At 45.4% G+C, this 23742-nt stretch overlaps 5 protein-coding genes across 7 annotated transcripts in view; 1 reads left to right on the top strand and 4 right to left on the bottom strand.

Moving 5' to 3' along the window:
* LOC115605898 (histone H2B 1/2/3/4/6-like) overlaps positions 1-23742 on the bottom strand; it is a 103047-nt gene that overhangs the window by 35163 nt on the left and 44142 nt on the right. The window contains exon 2 of one of the 3 annotated variants that reach the window (XM_030481000.1): positions 20316-20334. The exons of the other annotated variants lie outside the window; for them this stretch is intronic. Within the exon in view, the coding sequence (XP_030336860.1) occupies positions 20331-20334 (4 nt within the window). The 3' untranslated portion in view covers positions 20316-20330. Of the gene's footprint in view, positions 1-20315; positions 20335-23742 lie in introns of those variants that run through there. 3 annotated transcript variants of the gene reach the window in all.
* On the top strand, positions 220-23498 carry LOC115605887 (histone H3). The gene is made up of 3 exons (XM_030480984.1): positions 220-225; positions 2907-2913; positions 23044-23498. Exon 3 carries the CDS (start codon positions 23044-23046, stop codon positions 23452-23454), a length of 411 nt encoding a protein of 136 aa, XP_030336844.1. The 5' UTR covers positions 220-225; positions 2907-2913; the 3' UTR covers positions 23455-23498.
* On the bottom strand, positions 463-1263 carry LOC115605902 (histone H4). Its single transcript, XM_030481005.1, has one exon. It carries the CDS (start codon positions 1242-1244, stop codon positions 933-935), a length of 312 nt encoding a protein of 103 aa, XP_030336865.1. The 5' UTR covers positions 1245-1263; the 3' UTR covers positions 463-932.
* On the bottom strand, positions 10753-12506 carry LOC115605881 (histone H1.03-like). The gene is made up of 2 exons (XM_030480975.2): positions 11288-12506; positions 10753-11184 (listed from the first exon to the last, which is right to left on the bottom strand). Exon 1 carries the CDS (start codon positions 12494-12496, stop codon positions 11819-11821), a length of 678 nt encoding a protein of 225 aa, XP_030336835.1. The 5' UTR covers positions 12497-12506; the 3' UTR covers positions 10753-11184; positions 11288-11818.
* On the bottom strand, positions 21464-22002 carry LOC115605897 (histone H2A type 2-C). The gene has a single exon (XM_030480996.1). The coding sequence runs from the start codon at positions 21925-21927 to the stop codon at positions 21538-21540; it is 390 nt and encodes a 129-aa protein (XP_030336856.1). The 5' UTR covers positions 21928-22002; the 3' UTR covers positions 21464-21537.

Raw genomic sequence — 23742 nt, 5'->3', positions numbered from 1 at the left:
TGGGAATTAAGTCTACTCATTAAGGCTGCAGGAAAACCAGAAGTGACTGTGAGTATTTATTGATTGCTGTTGTTTATGGATGACAAACACTTGGTCAATGACAGCAGTGATTTATATATAACCATGAAAAATTGGCTTGCTTCAGCTCCCCCCCCCCCCCCCCCAGTGATGAAGGAGATGAAACACTGATACTTTAGAAGCACACCCTGGGAGGGAGCATTTTTTGTGTCATGGGAATGATAAAAGCCCCTGCACGTGGCTTCTTTTTACTTATTTTATTGAAATGTATTACCAAGGGCATAATTTTCGTTCATGGTCCACCCCCCTCCTCCCCAAGGAACTTTGGAAACTGTACTGATTTACTCCCAAAATAACTTCAAAGAAATCAGAGACAAAAAACTAAAGACTATAACTAAAGAAGGTTATAGTAAAAAAAAAATTTGAAGTATCAGAAAGCAAAGGTTCATCTCAGACCAACATTCATGTTTATTCCCCGGGTGATAAATTGTTTCCCCCTTCTTCCTTGCAGTAATTTATCTACTCTCAGTTAAATGAAAATTGTAAAGTACAAGACATTGAATATTCCAGCTAATTACATGTAAAGCACATTGAGTTTTGATTACAACCAGCACTTAAAGCGACTCTTCATGGGGTTTAACATTTCTAAGGGAATTTAACAGTAAAGGGAATAAAGCTCCTCGCATGATAAAGACAACTGTGTCAGTAACAGCAAAAGGAGATCACGCTCAGTCAACCATAACACCTTTAAAGAGTACCCCCAATTAAAGAAGCAAGCATTGAAAATAACGTAGTACATGTTTATGACGTCCCTTCACGAAAAAGAATGTCACAGCTCTTCTCAGGAGAAGATAGGCGGCTCTTAAAAGAGCCTTTGGATTCGGTCCGTAAGCATGTTCCAAGAGCCAAAAACTTTAGCCGCCGAAGCCATAGAGGGTTCGCCCCTGGCGCTTGAGAGCGTAGACCACATCCATTGCGGTTACTGTCTTCCTCTTCGCGTGCTCCGTGTAAGTAACGGCGTCGCGGATCACATTCTCCAGGAACACCTTCAGCACACCACGCGTCTCTTCGTAGATGAGCCCCGAAATGCGCTTCACGCCGCCACGTCGAGCCAGACGGCGGATGGCCGGCTTGGTGATGCCCTGGATGTTGTCGCGAAGCACTTTTCGGTGGCGCTTAGCGCCACCCTTGCCGAGCCCCTTCCCGCCTTTGCCTCTACCTGACATGCTCCCGACGTTTCCTCCACGACCTACAAACTGCAGCTGACCGCGCCGCGCTATTTACATGCTGTGATCCGACCTGGTTGGGGACTACGGAGAGGAGGGGCGGAGCTTGGCTCTCGCTCCCGCCAGATTTCTCCGCTGTCCCCATCGCGCAACCCGCTGGCATAGAAATGCGGTTCCCCTTCCCGCGGTAGAAGCGTTTCTGTGTTGCTGCTCTTTTTCGGTACGCTCGTTTGTTTGTTTTTTTTAGATAGAAACAAAGCAAAGACGTTGGGTCTGTGTGTATAATAGTTTACATGAGTGGTTTTTTTGGTGTGTGGTCTGTTTTTTTTTTAAACTGTTGATGCATCATGATCATTTAGAAGTAAAACCTCGATCATAGAAATATGTCCCAGTTACTGAATCACTTTAAACTTTAAACATCTGCTCCCTTTTTTTTTTTTTTTGTTTGGTTGGTTGCTTTTTAGTGGATCATCTTGGAGCAGTCTGTCCAATTGTCTTTCTGTGAAACTCTACCCTTCCTAAATTTCTTTCTCGTCTCCGTTTCCCTCCCTTTCTGAACGTTTTTGCAAGGGGAGTTTAGCTGTAAAGGTATGCTAATGGGGAGTTTAACCCTTACGTGCTCCGCTTTAATTCTTTTTAAGGTAAACCGGTTCTTTTGGGCTAATACTTTTACTGTACTTTCCATTCTTGTGGTGGTAGACAGAGTAGCTATTTCTAGAGACTGAAAAATTAAATATGTAAAAAGAAAGGTGGTTTTGTCATTCGGTGGGAAGGTATTCAACTCTGGGTTTGCTTCTTGGGGGATGAAAGCCTTTTGAGGTTGTACTGTTGAAAACAAGAAACAGTATTCAACAAAAAAATCATTCGGTAGCTGGCTTTTGACCTCAAATGATCTGGGTGAACGCTGAGCTTTTGCTGCCCCCTTATGGACATTGGTGGTGGTTTTTTTGTTTTTGCTTTTTTTTTTAGTGTGTGGGGTTTTTTGGGGTTTTTTTGTTTGGTTTTTTTTGGGGGGGGGTTGTTGTTTGGGGGTTTTTTTTTTTTTTTTTTTTGGAGTGTTTTTTTTGTTTTGGGTTTGTTTTTTTTTTTATGGGTTTTTTTTGGTCTCTTAGAAGCTGAGCTGCTTTATATAATGTATCCTTTCATAAAGATATAACATAAAATTAATCAACAGTCAATCAATACCTTCACATAGGTCACAGATGCACATTGCATCTGCTAGCAGAGATGCACTCTTCCAGTGGCCCTTCACTGGGAAAAGAAAATAATGTAGTCTACAGTGTTGTTCATGCACAATCTTTTCAGAACAGGCCCAATGGAAAGCCAATGGGGCAAAACAAGCACCAAGATTCTGAAGGAGACATTCTAAAGGCTCAAACCAGCAACAAATGTCCTGTTCCACATGAAACTTGGCAGTCCCCTAGATTGGGCTATGGAGAGAGTTCTGGAGTACAGTGGGGATGCCAAGACTAAGTTCATGGTGTTTGCTTTGCTAAGGCCACTTTGCTCCTTCCACGGAGGGAAGTTCAGGCACCATGACTGTACTGCTGTGGAAAAGCAGACTTCTGTGAGAAACTGTGCACTCTGTAGTCAGGTCCTCTGTTGTTTACAGGAGATCTCAAGAGTAAAATAGCTGTATCCTCACTGGGATGTTGCTAACAGGGTAGTTTAACACTACCTGCTGCAGACCTCCCTGAACCCCCTCTGACATCAAAATCCAACTCTTCAGTCTGCTCAATCCTTGGGAATCTGACCATATCCCAGGCCCCACTGGGAGTTCTTACTATTTGCAGACCCCTGCAATAAGGTTAATGGACAATCCTGAGCTTCATCGTATCACCTCCCCATGTGGCCCCTGATGATTTGTCCAGCTCTGGAATGTTGAGGTTTTGTTTCTGCTTTTATTTATTTTTTTCAATGGGATAAAATAAAGTTAGAACTTCATACTACAACCCTGCTCCATGCTGAGCTACTTCTGCCCAGGAATCTGTGGCTACATATATTTCCCCGTCTCTTGCTGCCTATTTCCATGCTATCCTTGGCAAAATGTCAGAACCCATTTGGACATGCATTTTTTTAAACTAAGAAGATAAATACTTGTTCATAGCACTGTTTTTTCACTCACAACAGAAATTCACCTAATAAAGTGAAGCAAAGTTGGAGCCTAATTTCCTTTCTTCTTCCCTCATAGTTGATTCCAAATTATACACCAAATTTCATCTGGTCTACTAGATCTGTCTTATAAAATTAAACTGTCGTTTGAAATGGAAACTCAGCATCTGGAAAGCTGTTGAGTTTCATAGAGTCATTTGCATTGAAAGGGATGTTCAAAGATCATGTAGACTAACTGTGAGTACGGACATCTTTCACTAGATCAAGTGAAAGCCCCATCCAACCTGATTTTGAACATTTCCATGGATGGAGCATGCACAACTTCCCTGGACAACCTGTTCCAGTGTGTTCCACCACATTCATCATCAAAAATTTCTTCGGTGTGTCCAATTCAAATCTATTCTCTTTCAGCTTAAAAACATTGTCCTTTTTCCTGTCAGTACAGATCCTGTCGAAAAGTCTTTCGCCATCTTTCTTATAGGTTCCATTCATATACTGAAGGGACACAATAAGATGTCTCTGGAGCCTTTGCTTCTCCAGGCTGAAAAACCCCAATTCTCTCAGCCTGTCTTCATAGGAGGGGTGTTCCAGCCCTCTGACCATTTTTGTGGCCCTCCTCTGGACCTTCTCCAGATCCATGTCTTTCTTGTATTGGGGACTCCAGAGCTTGATGCAGTACTCTAGGTGGGGTCTCATGAAAGTGAAGAAGAGGAAGAGTTTCACCTCCCATGACCTGCTGGCCCTTCATGGGGTTCACAAGGGCCCACTCCTTAAGGCTACCAAGGTTCCTCCCTCTACTGAATCAACTGTACTACTCAGCTCAGTGTCATCCACAGAGTTGATGAGCGTGCAACCAATCCCACTATCTATGTCACTGATGAAGATATTAAACAGTATTCATCCCAGTATGGACCCCTAAGAAACATGACTCATTATTGGTTTCCATCACTTCTTACTGGTTTCCATTTAGACACTGAGCTGTTGGCTGTAACTGTTTGGATACAGCTATCCAGCCAATTCCTTACCCATTTAACAATTCATCCATCAAATCCATATTTCTTCAGTTTAGAGGTAAGAACATACCTTTATGATACCTCATCATAGAGGCATGAACCTGGACCATTTCAAAGGCCTTACAGAGGTCCAGGCAGACGCCATCAATTGCTCTTCCCTTATCTGCTGATGCAACCACTTCTTTGTAGGAAGCCACTAGATTAATCAGGCATGATTTGCCCTTGGTGAAGCCATGTTTGCTGTCTCTAATGACCTCCTTGTCTTCCATATGTTTTGACACAGCTTCCAGGAGTACCTGTTCAATGATCTTACCAAGCCCTGAGGTGAGACTGACTGGTCTGTAGATCCCACGGTCCTTTTTACTATCCTTATAAAAATGGCTGCAATATTCTTTTTTCTCCAGTCCCTGGGAACTTCACCTCACTGCAGTGACTTTTCAAATATTATGAAGAGTGGCTTAGCAACTACATCTATCAATTCCCTCAGGACCCTGGGATGTATTTCATCAGGCCCCATATATTTGTGTGTATGTTCATATTCTTCAAATGGTCTCAAATCTGATCTTTTACAATGGAAGGGACTTTGTTCCCCCAGACCCTGCGTTGAGGTTCAGGGGCTTGGGAGATGTGGGAATGGTGATTACCAATGAAAACTGAGGCAAAAAAACCCCCAACAACCAAACAAAAAAATCCCATAAGTTGAGTATCTCAGCCTTTTCCACATCAGTTGTCACTAGTTTTTCTGTCATATGTATCTGTGGGGAGGGACACACATTTTCTTTAACCTTCCTTTTCTGAGGGGGAAAAAAAAAAAAAAAAGAGAGAAATCTTTACTGTCCTTGTGTGGCATGCTTTTCCTGCCCAGGTAACTAGAATTTTTGGGATAGTTGTTATATGGAATACTTAGTCAGCTTTTCTTTGACACTGGAGAAGAGGAAATATGTCAGAAATGTACCCCCTTTTAATGAAAGAAGTCTCCTGCCTCCTGAGGAGTGCACATACTCACCAGATCTGGTCCTGATATGAGAGAAATGCTATTGATAGAGAAGTGTTCTCTCTGACAGAAGAAGAAAATTACTTAAAGACTTAAGAACCAAGTGGCCAAAGGCAGTTAACCAGGGAATGGGCACAAAGTTCTGTTATGAGGATGGTAAACCTACAGCAGACAAAACAGAGAGGCAGGGAAGATGGCGAAACACTGCAGCAGCAATAGTAATGCGCATTTTTACTAGGGCAGTTACACACAACTGAGCATAACTATGCACTATGCAGACCCAGTACATACAGTCTTGATTTACTAGCATACACTGGTGCTAGTAAAAAGAAAGAACAACAGGAACTCCTTCTTTTTTTTTAATGGATAGTGCAGGTCCTGACCTATGCTTTGTTTATTTTTATTGTTTCAGTGTTTGATGAGAACAATAATCTTCTTACTATTTTACTACATTTTTCCAACAGCTCCTGGCAGCCCAATCCTGAAATCACTGAAAAGTAAACCCTTCCCTTTTTGTGGAAAACTGAGCACTGGGTTTTCACTGATGTCCCAGCAGGAGGCCTGCAGGAGCAATGAACAAAACCTATGTGGGAATGGAAGTGCAAAGAGATCACAAAAAATAATCTGCAAAGTGAAAATCAGAATTAAACAGAACTCTACAAAGAGTTGTCCAAAAATGTGTGTCAAGAGGGAATGGGGACCCCAGGAAGACTCACACTGATGACTTTGCTGTGTTTTGACAACATGTTCTAGCGAAGAGTGATCTCAAACCCCCACAAAGAAACATGGCTGGTATGCCCCAGTCTCCAGCACTGGGCTGGTTGTGTTGTGATCTAAGTAATAAAAAGAAATTCATGGCAGGAAAACCTTGCTAAGACAAAGGTTTCTAGGTGAAAACCAGTTCTGTACCTGAACTCAAGCTGGCCCAAATCTATACTGCCGCGCAAGCAGCAGAGAACAGGTCTAGTAGTCATGATATTTATATTCAACTTGATATTTATATTTGACTTGAAGGTTGTCCCTACCTTCCTGTCCATACACTATAGCTGTCTCCCCATTCAGCTCCTTCCTTTTGAGATCCTGTAAACCTAGTCTTGAAATGTACGTATTTACATCTCTCCATTTATTCACCCCAGAATACTATGAAGGGCTTTTTCTCTGCTTTATTCGTGTTAGGGTGCTCACAGCTACTGAGGATGCGCAACAACAGCATATCCCTATTTTAAACATCTTTTCACTTGAACTAACATTGTTCTGCCTTTTACCACAGACTAGCTTCTGGTTTTCTCTAACAAATGCAGAATCTTTTTTATAACAGCATTGGAATAATTTCACTTGAAATATAGCTTTGATGCTTTTAAGAAGTGAGACGTCAAGTGAGACCTCAAGTGAGACCTTGTATTTTTTTTTTCAAAGACACGCTGAGGCCGTGCAGAATAAACTCTTACTCTCACATGACAACAACTACAGTAAAAGACACAGAGATACACAAACCCCACTCTTATCATTGTTATTATTATTATTAGTAGTAGTAGTATACTGTGCTTTAGTTATTAAACTGTTCTTATGTCAACCCGTTGGATTTACATTCTTTCGATTCTCCTCCCCATCCTGCCTGGAGAGGAGAAGGAGAGAGGTGAGTGAGCGGCTGCTGGTGCTGAGTTGCCAGCTGGGCTTAAACCATGATAGCTGCCCAGCTCAGCTTTACAAGTTTAACAGGATTTTTGTTGTTGTTGTTGTTGTATGATGTTAATTTTGTCCCTGTACTGGACAGTGTATCCACTGGAGCGAGTCCATTCAGTGTTCTTACATACAGATACACTTTCTTTCTATAGTGTGGAACAAGCTCTTACAGCTGAGGACTATAAAGTCTATTCAGCTGAAGCCACAGCTGTATACTCTGCCTGTAAAGGTATTCTAGGCTGGTATTATTGTACACAGGTCAGTGCTCTCCATCATCACTTGTGTTCAGTGATGCACCAATTTTCTAAATATCAACTACTGCAATATTCAAGGTGGGTAACTGCTCCAAGTGAACTTTCTTAAAAAAACAAACAAACAAACAAACAAACAAACAAAAAAAAAAAAAAAGAAAAAAGAAAAAAACAGAATATTTTGAGGTTTTCCTCTTATCTCTCAGAAAATGGAAAGAAGTGCCCTGACGCCGTCCCTTAAGTGAGCAAGGAGGATAAGCTGCAACAGTCCAAGAGTGAACTGCTGTCATTACCTTGACTCATTCCAGAACCAAAATATTTATTCCAGCACCATCTCTCTGAGGTCCATTCAATTAGCAGGGATGTGTGTGATACAGTTTTGCCTATGTTACTGTAACTGGGTTTTGCCTTTTGGGGCTCAGCTGTAAAGAAATAAATTTAGTATGAATATCATGTTTGCTACAGCAGAATACCAGCTGTTTGACTGTACCCATCCAAAACCTGCACACCTCTGTGTTAGGGGAGAAGCTCCTGCTCGAGCATTCACACACCATTTAAAGAGTTGCACACAAACCACCCAAGACTCCTGGGACTGGAGCCCCTTTGCAGAGGGCAGCTCCAGTGAGATGATGTGTGCCCCTTTAGACTCCTCGCTCACACACGTTTGCTCTTGGGTGCGCTTCCTCCTCCTTCAGGCTGGACCCCAGGTCTCCCACAGCAGTCTCAGTTGTCTGATTCCAGGAAAAAATAATTGAATAATTGAGTGGTATAGCAAAAGGGACAGCTTGAGCAGGGTGCCTCTGGAGAGGGGCCCCGAACAAAGAAATTCTTGGGCAGTTAAACCCTTATGATTTATGCACCCACCTCTCACGTGCCTTTTTAGCCCAATGGTGATTTTTCGGTCTGGGGTCTTCTAACACCTTATTGGATTCTTTCTCTGTCTTCACAGAGGCACAGAGGCAGGCTATTAACTGTTCTTATCTTTATGAGTTGCAGCTTCTGCTGACAGTAATAGCCTCCTTCTGGTTTGTGCTTCTTGTGCCCTAGCCTGTTGGCAGAGCTTGGGACACTAAAAAAGTCCTAGACCTAGGATAAACATTACTTAGCAACAACTAAAACATCAATGTGTTAACAACATTCTCACCCTAAAGAGAAAACACAGCCCTGTACCAGCTTATAGGAAAATTACTGAGAAAACTAACTCTATTCCAGCCAAAGGCGTATTGAGGTGAAAGTCCACAGCTTATGGCGTAAGGCTTCAGCAAATTAAACTGCTGATGCTAAGCAAGCAAAGCTAAGCAAACAGCAAAATAAACTACACAATATTATAAATCTAAGTGTCTCAAACTATCTAAAACTTACTTATTTAAGCTAAATAATTAGCATCTCTCAACAATCCTCCCTTTGCTTTTATTAAGCATTCCTGCTAATATGTTGAACAAACTTTGCGAAATCTTTCAAATCATGAGATCATTCTGAGTACATGCATGGTAACGTTTGGGAACAGGTACAACATGGCCAGACTTGACACCCATTCTTTTTAATTTCATACTTAGCCATGCTGTACTGTTTACTAGAGTTGGCAGCTTCAGGAGTAGTGAAATATCCCCCTTTGTTCTTTGTCGTTTTTCAGAAATCTGCCATTGAGCAACTAGTTTGGCTATCCACAACTTTTTTGATGTGAGAATGGTGTATCCAATTTTCTTTTCCTAATCCTTTAACAGCAAAATAAGAACACGGTAAGACAGTATATGGCCCCTCCTCTTTGGGTTTCAATTTTGATTTTCAGGAAAACACTCTAATTAAGGCTTTGTCTCCTGGCTGTACATCACATACCTGTATTTCAGGTGGTATGGACTGGCATCCTTTGGTTTATCTCCTTTTATCTTTAAACACTTTTTGCATGTACAAAATGTCCTGGGTCAACCATTCATCTCCATCCAACAGGCTGGTCTTACCCTGATATAGCAAGGTACCTCCCAAAGAGAAGCTCTCCTGGTGTTGGTCCTGTGGGTTGTCATGGAGTATTTTAAACATCCCATAAAACTAGGTTTAGTGCTTGCGGCCATTTTAACCTAGATACTTTTTCTATCTTTTCTTTTAATGTTCTGTTTATTCTTTCCACTTGTCCTGAAGACTGTGTATGATACGGGGTATGTAATTTTCTTTCTATTCCTAGTAATATGTATAGCTGATTGATTATATTTGCTGTAAAATGAGCACCTCTGTCTGACTGAAGCGATTTTGGAACCCTGTATCTAGGTATACTTTCTTTCAGCAAAACTTTTACTATTCCTCCTATGTCAGCTTTTCTTGTTGGGAAGGCTTCTACCCAGCCTGACTATTGATCTACTATTACAAGCAAATGATTGTATCCATTAGCAGAGGGCGTACCTGTGCAATCTACTTGCAGTTGCTGAAAACGGAAGTAGGCCCATGGTTTCCCCCTTAACTTTAAGCTTGTCCTGGTACTCAAAAGCTTTTGACAAGTCAGGCAGTCACTGGTGATTCTTTTTGCAGCAGCATAATTTCCTGGCGCTGCCCATACTTTCTGTGCCTGATTAACTACTGCCTCTGCTCTCCCATGAGTCTTTTCATGGAACCAGCAAGCCACAGTAATTATATATCTCTTTTGTAGTATTGGTTTCCCTCCAATTGTCCATACTCCATCACCATCTTGGTTTGCTTCACATTTCTTCCACTTTTCTTCTGCTGAATAGTCTTTCTCATACACTGTTTTGGGGTCCATTAAATTTGGCCATTCACTTTCATCTATTGCTGGAATTTCAATCATGCAATGTCTCAGAGCTGCTGCCAGGGTCATTGCCTTTGCTAATTCCTATAGTGTCCCTAAGTATGGGCTGGGCAGTGTATGACAGCAAACTAACTATTTAAAACTTACTTAAATAACTAATATATCTCAATATCTGACTAGTTGTAGTGGGCTGGAAAACCACAGTTGACCCACTCTGCTCAGATCAGTGAACTTAGTTGGGTAAGAATTAGTGGGTGTGACTCCCAGCACACTCTGCTTATGGTAACTATATGAATCTGGTAGGCACATCTCCACAACAAACAAGGCATGCACATGTGAGCTTACGAATATGGGCTGTCAGGGTGAAGGAATATGGTCTGATAATTTCAAAAAACCCCAGTGGGATATGTATGCAGATCTGTACCTTATATAAAGGAAGAGGTTATCAACCCAAGCAAAGATTGAGGTCAGATGCACCCTAAGATGCAATGCAGAGGAAGAGTAGGAACAGCATTTCAGGAACAGTGCTTGAAAATAGAGGCTCTGCTCTGTATTTCCTTTTCAGTGCAGGGGTTTGGGGCATGGACAGTCTTTGTGAAAATAGTAACAGCAAAATCCAATCCTACCATTTCTCCTCCAAGTTGCAGGGACCCTGTTTCCAGGTAATGCCTTCAGATATACAAGGGTAACAGCTAGGGACTTGAGAACAATCAACTTTATTGAAATTTGAGCAGGTAATTCCACGAAATGCCCTGTTCTCCCGCTTTCTGGGGAAGTAATGGTACCGGCATAATGACTAAAGACAGGAAATAGCTTCTCCTCCCACATTTCTCCCCTTCTGCTTCTCAGTCAGGGCCACGGAAGGAGAGTTCAGTCGACTCTGGGAAATGGAAGTAGCTGCAGGGTTGGGAGAGACCTACGGCAGGCTCCGACTGCAGCGGGTTCCTATCGCGCTCAGCGCTGCCTCCGAGCGCCTCCGACGAGGCCCCAGACCCGGATAAAGACTGAACCTGGCAGCTCCAAGGCGCTGTGGCTCAGCACCAAAGTCGAGGACCGGCTGCTCAGACCAAGGACTGCTCAGAAGGCGGCTAGAAAGAGCCGTGCCTCTCGAGCCCCGCTCGCCGTTCGATTTCTAGGGATAGAACGAGATTGCAGGGTACAGAACTGGGCAGAGAGGACTTCTGCCCGTGGAAAAAAAGAGAGGGGGGGACGGAGAGCGGCGAGCGAGCACGTACCCAGGAAGTTCATAAGCCTCTTCCGCCCAGTGAAAAACAAACAGAAGCGGAGCGTCTGTTTAACCCGAGAACTGCTGCGCGGCAGAAACCCCGGAGGATCGCGGCCAATCTCTGCGCAGCGCGGGCTTTTCGAACCCGGCAGAGCTCCGGGTTGGGGGGGGGCGGGCGGGCGCGAGCGTTTCCGAGCGCGCCTCTTCGTTCTCCGGCTGATCGGAGAGACACTACGGGAAGTCGTAGAAATCCCCCCCCGCCCCAGATGCCGGGAGGGCGTAAAGCGCAGTCCAACCTTCACGGGGACTTTGTGCTCGCAGCGGCGCTGCCGGCACCTCTACAAGTTCGTGCTGTTTTAGACCGACTTTTAATAAGCAAAAGCAGTGCCAAAAAAAGAGGAAATTAAAGATAATCTACACACATGAACAAGAGTAACATAAAAAATAAGAGTGCTTCAGCTCTTTTTGGGAAAGCTTGGGTGGCTCTTAAAAGAGCCGTTGGGTTTATCTGCAAGGCATGTGGGATTTTTTTCAGGACCATTTACTTTTTCTTGGGCGCCGCCCTCTTCGCCTTGGCTGCTTTCGGCTTGGCCGCCCTGGGCTTGGCTGCTTTGGGCTTCACTGCCTTCGCCTTGGCCGGGCTTTTCACGGCTGCCACCGCTTTCTTGGGCTTGGCAGCTTTAGTCACCTTCTTGGGGCTCTTAGCTGCCTTCTTGGCCGCCGCAGCCGCCGGCTTCTTCACTTTCTTGGGGCTCTTCGCTGCCACCGCCTTCTTCGGTTTCTTGGCAGCGCTGGCGGGCTTCTTGGCCGCAGGCTTCCTGGGTTTGGCTGCGGCCGTACGCTTCTTGGGGGCTTTTTCTTTCACCTCTCCCGGTTTCTTGCTTAGACGGAAAGAGCCGGAGGCACCAGTGCCCTTGGTCTGCACCAGGGTGCCTTTGCTGACGAGGCTCTTGAGCCCCAACTTAATGCGGCTGTTGCTTTTCTCCACATCGTAGCCACCGGCGGCCAGCGCCTTCTTGAGCGCGGCGAGGGAGAGCCCCTTGCGCTCCTTGGAAGCGGACACGGCCTTGGTGATCAGCTCGGTGACGCTGGGGCCCGCGGGCTTCCGGGCTTTGGAAGCGCCCGCCGCCTTCTTCGGTTTCTTGGCGGCTGTAGTCTTTGCCGGGGCCGGAGCGGCGGCGGCAACATCAGGCGCGGCGACAGGAGCGACCTCAGACATTGCTACAGAAACAGAGTCAACACGAACAATAGCGGTGTTGGCGCAGCGACCCCTTTTTATAGCGACGCCCGCGCGCTGATTGGTGGGGTCTGATCTGCCCCGCCGCCCGCCACCGCGCCAGCTGTGTTTCTTCCCAGTCCAAAAAGGGCTTTTTCCTCCCGAAATCTAGTGCCGATGTACCCCGTTTCTTTCCAGACAGGGAGGAGGGAGTCTGTCCTACGACCTAGTGGAGTTTCCCGTTGGGAGGAGCAGAAATGAGGGAAAAGGGATCCCAGAAACTCCGCTGCGTGGAGTCGCAGAGACCTCGGGAGGGAGAAACTTTCGGGTTATCTTTTAAATTAGAATTATACCATCGGCTAAATAGGCACAGCCGGCGTGAAATATTGTGTTTTAGAAGGTCCTCTCCAGAGCAGGACGAAAACCAGAGTGGTTTGAAGGGTTGGTCTCAGGGTAAATTGATATTAAAGCCGAGGAAGTAACACAGCTTCGCCCCGTGGTGCCGGACGTGGATGCAGAACTGCCTCCCTCGGCCGAGTCGCTTCCCTTCGAAATCTCATCACCCCGCTCAGAGCCCCTTCAGCGACCACTGTGCCTTGGTTAATGCCTTTTGAGGAAGCTTTTGTGCTTTAGCAGAGTGTCTGAAGCCGATGTTACTTTATATCTGCTTCTGTATTTCACTGGCACAAAACCCGACGTGACCCTCTGAAGGCTGATGTTCTATCATCACTCTTTTCATGTAACCTTAACAAAGTCGCGTTCGTTTGTTAAATTAAAAGTCATTATAGTTGCAATCACGATGTATTTGGGATTAATCTTAAAATGTATAAAAAGTACTTCTCATTATATAGCGATTTCTTAAAATTGGTTGGGAAATAGAATCTGATATTTGACCTGGGCAGGGAGTTGAAGCTGACGATTCGATCCTTTGAGGGTACGTTTGGTAACCAGGACACTTTACTATGCAAAACTGATTTCTCTGTTCTAATGAATAAATGTTAGTGCTGGAAGTGTATTATTTTGATAACAGCATCTGGAGATTCACCGCTTTCCTCCTTTCTGAAGTAAAATACAAAGTTGCACCGTTTCAAGAGGGTTCCTTCTCCGGGTCGTTGGCAGCTCCATATTACCAACAATGGATAAATTCTCACTTTCTTCCTTCACTTTCAACGGCATATTGCTTTCTTTTTAATACAAAACAGTTAAGAATCTGCCTGCAATAATGTTGTGTTTCATAGCCTAGTTACCAGGCTATAATCAGCTCCTAAGAACAGGTGAGCAGATTTATTCAGGACTAAAAAAAAAAAAAATGAAGGGCGAATGAAATGACAACATATGGTACAGCGTAGAATTCCTGCTATCTAGGACTGTGAAAATATACAAATAGGATGACTTGAATCTCAAAGTGGCTTGCATAATTTTACTTTTATTTTTTTTTCCCTTTTTCTTCTCTGCTTGGAGGTGAAATGTGGGAAGAAATACAGCTTAGTGAGATCTCCCAGTGAATGCGTTTCAGCCTGTAAACTGAAGGTAAACTAACTAACTAATGAACTAACTAACTTTAACGCTCATTTTATCTGATGGTTATGTCCTATAATGGGGAGGATTAACGTCTTCAGTGACATGACTGAACGCTGTGTTAGAACTGCTGATATTCTGAGTAAAAGATTTTTTCTAAGCTACTAGTAGTGAACCCCCATGCTAAGTAAGAACACAGATTTCAAGTCCTCCCAGTAGCAGTGGAGCTAACATTTTGCAACACTCTCGTCTACTCATAGCTATGGATAAGTGGTTTGTTTGTTTCAAGCTATTCACATTTAATGGCAGATTTCTGTCATTTCTCTGGACTCATACAATAAGGAATATTGTCATACTTACCAGTCTTTGAAATATTCCTAATAATCTTTTTATTTATTTTATTTTATTTTATTTTATTTTATTTTATTTTAGCAGAAATGGACTCTGAGATTCCTGCAAATAGAAACAGATCTTTTTTGCTTTTATTGTCACGATTGTTTCTTGGCTTACTTGTAAACTGATAAGTGTTTAGAAATCTGATCTTCTCAAGATGGTCATTGCTTCATGTAGGATATATTTCTGTACATTGGAGATTATCTCTGTCTGCTATGCAGGAGGCTTGTGACCAGAATAAGACAGACTGGTAGCATAAGGCTGTGGGTTCTCATAGGGGGAAAAAAAATTAAAAAAATCTTGTCTGTAGTGTAGGTCAAATCAAAGATCATCATAAAATAGAAGTCAGGAATGGCAGACATAAGTGACGAAGCAACTTGCAGATCATTTGCCTCCCTCTGGCCCTTTTATTCAGTTACGCTTTGCTTTTGGATGTTCAAGCATAATATCCTAGAACTATCCATGTATTTGGATTGTAATTCAGTTCATGGTTTTTAATTTCTCATCCACTGTAGACTAAAATTTATTTTTTCAGTCACTGTACAATATAACCCAAAACAGAGAGTATGTGCTTAACACAAAAACTTGGTGCAGTTCTCTAGGTACAGCAGGAAGGCTTCTCGAAGATTGATAATCTCTTATTTTTTCAGGCAGAAGTTCTATTTGGGTATCACTGCTCCATTCACCTTTCCTTCACTATTAGAATCAGCAAGTGTCAATAAAAATACTGAAATATTTTACTAAAATGTTGTTACTTTCCTTCCAGGAAATACACACTTTTATGGACTACCACAGGCCTATGGATAGATTCTACCCAGAACTTGTTTAAGAGGTTATTTAGCGGGGTGGGGGGGGGGGCGGAAACAACCAAACCAACAAACCAACAAACAAAACAAACCAACCAACAAAAATCAAACCACCATGGAAAGAACCATTGACAAGACAATGTGAGGGGTTCAGGTTCTGCATCAGAACCCCCCACCTGCTTTGGATCAATTCAACTTTTCGCAGACTTAGTGAACCTGGACATCTACCCTTGCTCCTATTTCAAGAAAGAACAAGGCAAATAGTATCAAATGATTGTTCCCTTTGTTTTAATGGCCTCTTTCAATGCTGATGCCCAGAACAGGTGTCTTAATGTTCAGTAAATCATGACTCTCTGCTTCCTTCTGCTTAAGTCATAGACTCTCACTGTTTTCCTCCACACGTACTGACATTTATTTTCCTGAATTACTAGTAAAATGTCCTATAATAAATGTTGATGCAGTATATTCATTAGCACCGTGCACAAAAGAACAGCAGCCAATTTCTTCACTGCAAATTCTGGCTTCCATAATGATAAGGCTCTTGGCTTGGTTGTAGAGCAATCTGATTTTATTCTTCCTACAAATTTCTGGGCATAGGCCACAGGTCATGGTGAGATATGCACTACAAAATCTTCAGAACAGTCTTTATTCCATATTTGAAAGACATGCTAATTTTTTTTTTTCCCCATGCAGCATTGTCAGGAACTAGAACAATTTTTTTGAATAACAGAAACACCACTTAAATACAAATGAAAACTGCTTGTCTGTCTTCCAGGCTTTGTCCACTAGCAGTCGTGAGAGGATGGAAACCTGGCTGCTCAGCATGCAGAAGCTCCAATGGACTGGAATTTTTCATTTTTCTTTTTCTATCATGTGGAGCAAGAGCAGTTTCCAAGACAGCATTGGACCTAAGGTGTGCTGCTGGAGCTGCCTTACTGGTGCAAGGATGAGAATCATAAGAAGAAACAATTTACAGTCACCCAACAGTATAGATGAAATAAAAACTATGGGCAAGGAAAAAACATTTTCCAGGTCATAGATTCCTGAAGGTAATTGAAGAATGAGCTGACCTACAGTTCTTTTCTAAAAATCTGATTAGAGCTCCTTTCAAATTGCAAGGTTAGGATGTGAATGGGACCTTCTTGCCCATACGTAACTAGCAGTTATTGTCCTTGGAAACTCCAGGCATGGCACAAGGAGATAAAGTTTTGATGTAGTAGTGAGAGAAGTCGAAGATGTTTGTGAAACTCTTAATGCACTTGGATATTTATTTGTTTGTTTGTTTGTTTCCTCCATGTAGCAAAAGCAGTACATGGAGTTCCCCAACTCCATTGGTACCAGTTGGCCTAATTTATATTACTGTGTAACAGCCCAGGCACCAAGGGGTACATTAGAGCAATGTATAGGTATGCGTACACTGAAAGGATTTCTCTCTGACTGTTTCAAAGCCTATTAAATCAATGCCGTATTTTTAACTTTAAAAATATAAAATGAAAAAAAAATGAAGGAAAAATTTGTAACAGCAGATCAAGACTTTTTCTTTTCTTTTACTTTCTACTATACTAACACAAACTATGGGTTGCCTTTTCAGATAAAAGAAAAAGAGATATCTACTTTAATTCTCGAAGCTCCTCTTTGCCTTTGGTACCACGGTGATTAATCTTTTAAGTAAGCATTTACATAACACAAGAGAACGATTTACATAAAACCTGACAGCTGCAAACTGACAGTGAAAGGAGGCAAGATGTCAGGAGAGCTTCCATCCAGGCTTTCAACTTTGAAATTCCTGAGCAAACCCCCCAAATTCAAGGAAATGTGTGCTCTACCAGTCTAAAGCCTGTCACTTTATTATTTTGTGAAGATTTTAATCTTTGTGTGTGTAAGAAGATTGTCACGTGAGTTCATCATATACTGAAGTAGAGAGAATGGGGGAAGATAATCAAGAGGACTCATAACTGAGTAGAAATATGATTCAGAAAAGTACCAAATCCATGATATTAAGCCTTCATGTATATGAAAGCATTTCGGGATGAGAAAAAAGGACATGAGAGAAATTCCAAAGTGATTTATACAGTTTACTGCGAATGGGAGAAATTTTGAAATTCAATTTGCATCTGACATGTTCAAACTTCACATACTCAACGCTGGTCCTCACAGATGAAATATAAAGACGCTCCGCCCCTCAGAGAGGGAAGGTCTGTGCAATAGGAGACACCTATAAGGAAGGAAACTTAAAAAAACAAATTATCTAAAGCTGTTGAGAAAAGGGCCTGCTGATCAATAAAGTAAATATTTGAGTAATTCTGATATTAACTGTCCAGATCTAATGCATGTTCATTTATATAAACATCTTCCTGAGGTGGTGGTGGGAAGAAAATAAATAAAGAAAAAAAGAACCAAAACCTCAGTGGATGCAAAGGTGTAATCTGTGCTTGGTTTATCAATTCTTTAGAGCAAAACAGGCCTTTAGATGCTAGAGTACATGGAAAGGCTTTCATGGGTGACTCTTGTCACCAAATCACTAGACGAGGGCAGGAATTTTTGTTTCCGTTTTACACTAATGAAAAGGTTCTTACACTTGAAAACTGGTTGTAGGTTTATGGTTTTTTTTTTCATTTTACAAGATGTGCTTATTCTCCTAACGTGGTGAATGTTCTTAGCGCTGTGGTTTTAGTTTTTGTTTGGTTTTTTTTGTCACCTTCTCTGTAGGGTAGAAGGGTCACCTCATTATGGTCTCTTCAGTGTTGAAGGAGACACAAGCTCTATTGGGCTAGTACTGGGGGGGGCACAAGCTGTAAGTCTGGGGGAGGACAAAGTAAGAATACAGAACATAGAAGCAGAACTTGTTTCTGCAGTTCAGAATATCAGCATGGATCCAGAGTGGGGAGAAATGAATGAGCAAGAGGAATGGAACAATCTCGAGATTGTGCTGCCCTTTGAATTGCATTCTGGAAAGAGACATACGATCAGAACACTGGAAGAACTGAGTAATTCACAGGAAACTTCCACCTGAGCCAATATCCCATCTGTGACAGAGGCCAGTAAAAAAAAAAAAAAAGAATGTAAGAACAATAAGTGGTATCTCATGAAAATGATCCCTTAGGTCCTAGTGATTTGCAGGCCAAGGACTCACCGAGTCAGAGGGGATGTCTTTGAATTAAGGAGCTTTAAATGGACTTTGTTGTGGTGTGTCCTGTGCACTCATTAATTGCTTTTTCTGGACGTAACATACCTCATTTTTCATGCTTTAGGGCGTGGCGTTAGCACAACAAATTATAAAAGGTTGAGGAATAGGTACAGTGGGAATGGCAGATGGGCAAATGGCTGATGGACATGTATACTACATGGAGTGTATCCCTTTCATAGAGGAGAATGACGTTTATATACAGTTAATTTCCTCTCTGTGTGTGTACAAAATGGTGCTGGAAAACATGCTTTCTATGGTGTAGATGAAGTGGGTCAAAGTGGCAGCCAGCAAAGAGAGTGAACTTTCCTTCAGCTGAAGAGAGGTGAAAAAAATAGAGCTGAAGAAGAGGGAATGACAAATCATTTTAAAAAACCAAAAAGAAATTAGGTGTCTTCAGAGCCAGGCAGGGGCACTTCTATATAAAATATCTGAGCTGAAAAACGCTGGGGAAGAATTACCTCACCATTATATTTTTAGATCACATCACTCACACAGACCTTCCCTCCTGGAGTCACTGTAACTGAGGCAGAAGCAAATGCCAATATCAGAGAGACAAAAGGTTGTCAGACCTCACAAAGATCTTCCGGAGTCCTTCATCTTGAAGGGCTCTGCTCTGTATCTGTGTGTATAATGACATGTTCAGCCATGATGAGCACAGGCAAATGCTCCATGTTTGAATTATGCCAATCTCATAGCCCCAGCAGGACCTGAGCCATGAAAGGATAGACTGCAAGAATAGCCAGCAGAAATGAGGTATGGATTGAACACTCATGATGACCCATTTTGAGAGTCATGAAGTCATACCAAAATAACAAAGAGAAATGTTGTCACTGGCAAAAGAAAAGCATATTACATGAAAGAAAAAGTATCTATCAACTCAGAATTACATCAGGCCTTTGAAAACATGCACATAGCTGACATAGGCATTTTTGTTGTGCATTTGACATACATGACAAATTTAGACCCAGTTAGTAGGACTGATCTAAATAGAAATATACTGCTTTCTAAATGTTACCAGGATGTCTGGGACTTACTATGAAGCAACACTACAGGAACAGGGTAGAAAATAGAGTGTTTTGTCAATTTCTATAATGAAAAAGCCCTTTGTGGACTCATGAGTCTGAGTCAGGCATAGCCAGCTTTAGTTTATTTCTGGTCTGAAGTGAAGGCATAGACATGATTTTCCTTATGCTTCAATGCATATAACACAAATACAACCATAAGGCCACGGGGGTGACATGTCAGTTCTTAAATTTAGCAGCTGGTTCTCAATACTACCACGGAGTACTTCCGATGTGACCTTAGAACTAATGAGAAATGGTCAGCATGACCTTCGGAACGGTCCGCGAAGGATTCAAGGCCTCCAGGTACCAGCTCACTGACACGCTCCGCCCCTCAGAGAGGGAAGGTCTGTGCGCCCTCGCCCCCCTCTTGGGTGGGAGAAGCCGGGAAACGGCGCTTCAGGGTCCCCGGGACTAAGGGATGGCGAGCGGGGCGGAGGCAGAGGCGGGGACCGGCGCGGCAAAGCCGGCCGGCGCCCGGGGGAGGTGCCCGAGAGCGGCGAAGGGCGAAGGCCCCGCCCCGCGACGCCCGCGCAGGGGAAGCAGGCCCTGCCCCCGTCAGCCGTGCCCGCCCCTGCTCCCAATCAGGTCGGACCATAGCGTATAAAGAGCGCGGCGCGCCCAGCTGCAGCCCACAGCTCGCAGCGGAAGCAGCGGAGATATGTCTGGGAGAGGCAAAGGCGGGAAGGGGCTCGGCAAGGGTGGCGCTAAGCGCCACCGTAAGGTGCTGCGCGATAACATCCAGGGCATCACTAAGCCGGCCATCCGCCGCTTGGCTCGGCGTGGCGGCGTGAAGCGCATTTCGGGGCTCATCTACGAGGAGACGCGCGGCGTGCTGAAAGTGTTCTTGGAGAACGTGATCCGCGATGCTGTCACCTACACGGAGCACGCGAAGAGGAAGACGGTGACCGCCATGGACGTGGTGTACGCCCTGAAGCGGCAGGGACGCACTCTGTACGGCTTCGGCGGCTGAAGCCTTCGGCTCTCACATAACACTCGCGAACCCAAAGGCTCTTTTAAGAGCCACCCACTTTGTCTTTCGAAAGAGCTGTGTTGCTGTATTCAGTTTCGTTTTTTGCTCTTGCTCCTCGTCCCCGATGTTTCTTTTTGGCAGAGCTGTAGCCGGCTTGGCTTAACTGTTTGCCTCTGAGCTCGTCTATAGCGCTCTGCGGCAGCGTTACTCTGGTTCTTCTGTTTACTTTCCAGTTCTCAGCCGCTGCTTTTCTAGGAGCGTGCCTGGGGCGCTCTGCCGTGCAAGGCGAACGCTGTACTGGTTTGTGGCTTCCCGAAGCCCTTTGCCGGTGCCACGGCATCTTGGAAGCTGCTGGGACCTGAAGGATAAGCCGGCTGCCTTTCAGCAGCAGCTTCGTGAAAGCGGGCCGAGGCGATCATCCGCCTTCGCTGGGGAAATAAAAAGGGCGAAAGCCATCTCTTAACTCGCTAAGGTCTTCAGTACACGCCAGCGGTGGCCCCTGTGCGTCGTCCCGCGTGCTCGCGCCTGAATGGGGTAAGGGCAGTGACGGCACCGGGTTCGCTTCGGCCGGCGGGCGCGGAAGGGGGTCCGCGCTCCCATGGCGGGAGGAGTATGTGCGTGGTGGAGGTCTGGCGGTATCTGCAGCCGGGCCCCATCTCTGGCAGGGAGCAGTTCGAACACACTCACTCTCACGAAAAGCCCGCATGGGCCACGGTTGGCTCCGGGCAACTCTACGCTCGGCTGAGCCCGTGCTCCGCGGGCGCTCGCCCCGGCACAGCACCACCCGACCCGACCCCCTCCCACCATCGCACAGGAGAAAGAGTAGCACAGCAGATGGGTCGATGGGCGGGGCACACACAAAGGAAAAATACATTTCCTTCCCTAGCCGTGCCTGAGCGCTCAGCGATAACCGCGCCGCGGCGGCTGCAGAAGGAGAGAGGTTGGTCTCCACCCGTATCGTGCCGACTCTCCCACGAGAAACGTGGGGACCCAATCCCCTGGCACCCACTTAACAGCATTTCAAGCTCCTTCTCGAGACTGTGGGTGGCTCTGAAAAGAGCCTTTGGGGTTCGCTTCAGTGCGCGGGAAGTTTATCCGCACCCGGTTTACTTGCTCTTGGCTTTATGGCTCTCAGTCTTCTTGGGCAGCAGCACGGCCTGGATGTTGGGCAGCACGCCGCCCTGCGCGATCGTCACCTTGCCCAGCAGCTTGTTGAGCTCCTCGTCGTTGCGGATGGCGAGCTGCAGGTGCCGCGGGATAATGCGCGTCTTCTTGTTGTCGCGAGCCGCGTTGCCTGCCAGCTCCAGGATCTCGGCCGTCAGGTACTCCAGCACGGCCGCCAGGTACACCGGCGCGCCGGCGCCCACCCGCTCCGCGTAGTTGCCCTTGCGCAGCAGTCGGTGGACGCGGCCCACGGGGAACTGCAGCCCGGCCCGCGACGAGCGCGACTTGGCCTTGGCGCGCGCCTTCCCGCCCTGCTTCCCGCGCCCGGACATCTTCGCTCGCTGAGTCGCTCAGCCGCTCCTAAAACCTTGTCGCTAACGTAGCGTTAAAACAGGTGAGATGCCTGCGCCCTGACGCCAGGCCTTATATCCCTTCCCTTTGCGCGGCCGGCGGCTCCCGATAGGCCGAGCCGCCTACTCGCACAATACGCACCCAATGGCGCAGCGAATCTCGTCCCGACCAATCGCGAGGGGCGCAGGCGCTTGGAAGGTCTCCGCCCGCGCTCCCGCGGCGCCCAAGGATGAGGCGGCAGGGGCGGGCTTCGGCAGGCGGCTCCGCCCGTTCGCAACGGTCCGACCCGCGGGGGCCGCGCGCCTTGTACTTCCTGCGGTTCTCTTCTACTTTGTTTTAAGCGCTCTGAATCGGGACGGCAAAGTGCGGGTTGGAGGGCGCAGCTGAGGGGGCAGAGAGGGAGGGAGAGACAACGCGGCCGTGTCGGTGAGCGGGAGTGAAGGGGGAGGTGAAATGCCTTCCTCCCCGCCCCCCCACCCCCCGTTCATGCTGGGATTTTTACGCGCGGTATGGTTTTGCTCCTTACCAACATTGGTTCACCTGACTTTCCAAAACTATACACGCTTTCTTGCACCGCAAAACCACCACAGTTCACTCCCTTCCAGCCGTCCCGGTCCCTCCCCTGCAAATGCACAAAGGGGAATACTCCCTGAACATAGCCTCTGCCGTTACTGCCTGTTAATATCCAAAACGTCCAGATAAATTTTAATCTTGTTAATCTGCAATTAAATGTCCTTTAAAAATAAGGAAAACTTAATAGTGGGAAAAAAAAAAATCTTAGTAATTAGCTAGCAGTATGTCTTAAATAACGCCCAATCACTAATATTTACTGGATTTCCGGAAACTGAAAGAATACAGACCTATTAGACCGGTTTTTTTTTTAAGAACACACAGAATACACACACAGTCACAGCAATTGTGAAGGGGGTGGGCGGTAACTGCCTATGGCGCGAATTTTAAAACTCAAATCCTCCAATGAGAATTTGCACTTCCCCGTCCGCCAATCAGAGAGGACACCAGTGCTATATATACCTCGCGCGTAGAAGCCGGTTGTCGGTGCTTTTGCTTGTTATTATATCAGTTGTTTCGTGTGAGCGATGGCCCGTACGAAGCAGACGGCGCGTAAGTCCACGGGCGGGAAGGCGCCCCGCAAGCAGCTGGCCACCAAGGCGGCCCGCAAGAGCGCGCCGGCCACGGGCGGCGTGAAGAAGCCACACCGGTACCGTCCCGGCACGGTGGCGCTGCGCGAGATCCGGCGCTACCAGAAGTCGACGGAGCTGCTGATCCGCAAGCTGCCCTTCCAGCGCCTGGTGCGCGAGATCGCGCAGGACTTCAAGACCGACCTGCGCTTCCAGAGCTCGGCCGTGATGGCGCTGCAGGAGGCGAGCGAGGCCTACCTGGTGGGGCTCTTCGAGGACACCAACCTGTGCGCTATTCACGCCAAGCGCGTCACTATCATGCCCAAGGACATCCAGCTGGCCCGGCGCATCCGCGGCGAACGCGCCTAGAGGTGTTTATAACACTGCCATCTATTGAGGAAATAGTTTAAGCAACACAAAGGCTCTTTTAAGAGCCACTCCATGAGCAATGAAGAGCTGTAACACTGAACGAAAGTTTTCACCCCTTATATATATATTAACTAAATATTACGAAAATAATTTCAATGCAACATCAAAATGTAAAAGCAGCAACTGAACACTTGTATTTAAATGGACAAGCCGTTTCCGAGTATTTCCCCATCCCCGGGCGTTTGGAAAGGTGGTTATGGTAAGGAGAACACCAAAGGGAATTGGCCG

The sequence above is a fragment of the Strigops habroptila genome, chromosome 3 (genome assembly GCF_004027225.2).
Source record: "Strigops habroptila isolate Jane chromosome 3, bStrHab1.2.pri, whole genome shotgun sequence".
NCBI classification, from domain to species: domain Eukaryota; kingdom Metazoa; phylum Chordata; class Aves; order Psittaciformes; family Psittacidae; genus Strigops; species Strigops habroptila.
This window is presented reverse-complemented; position numbering and strand designations above follow the sequence as displayed.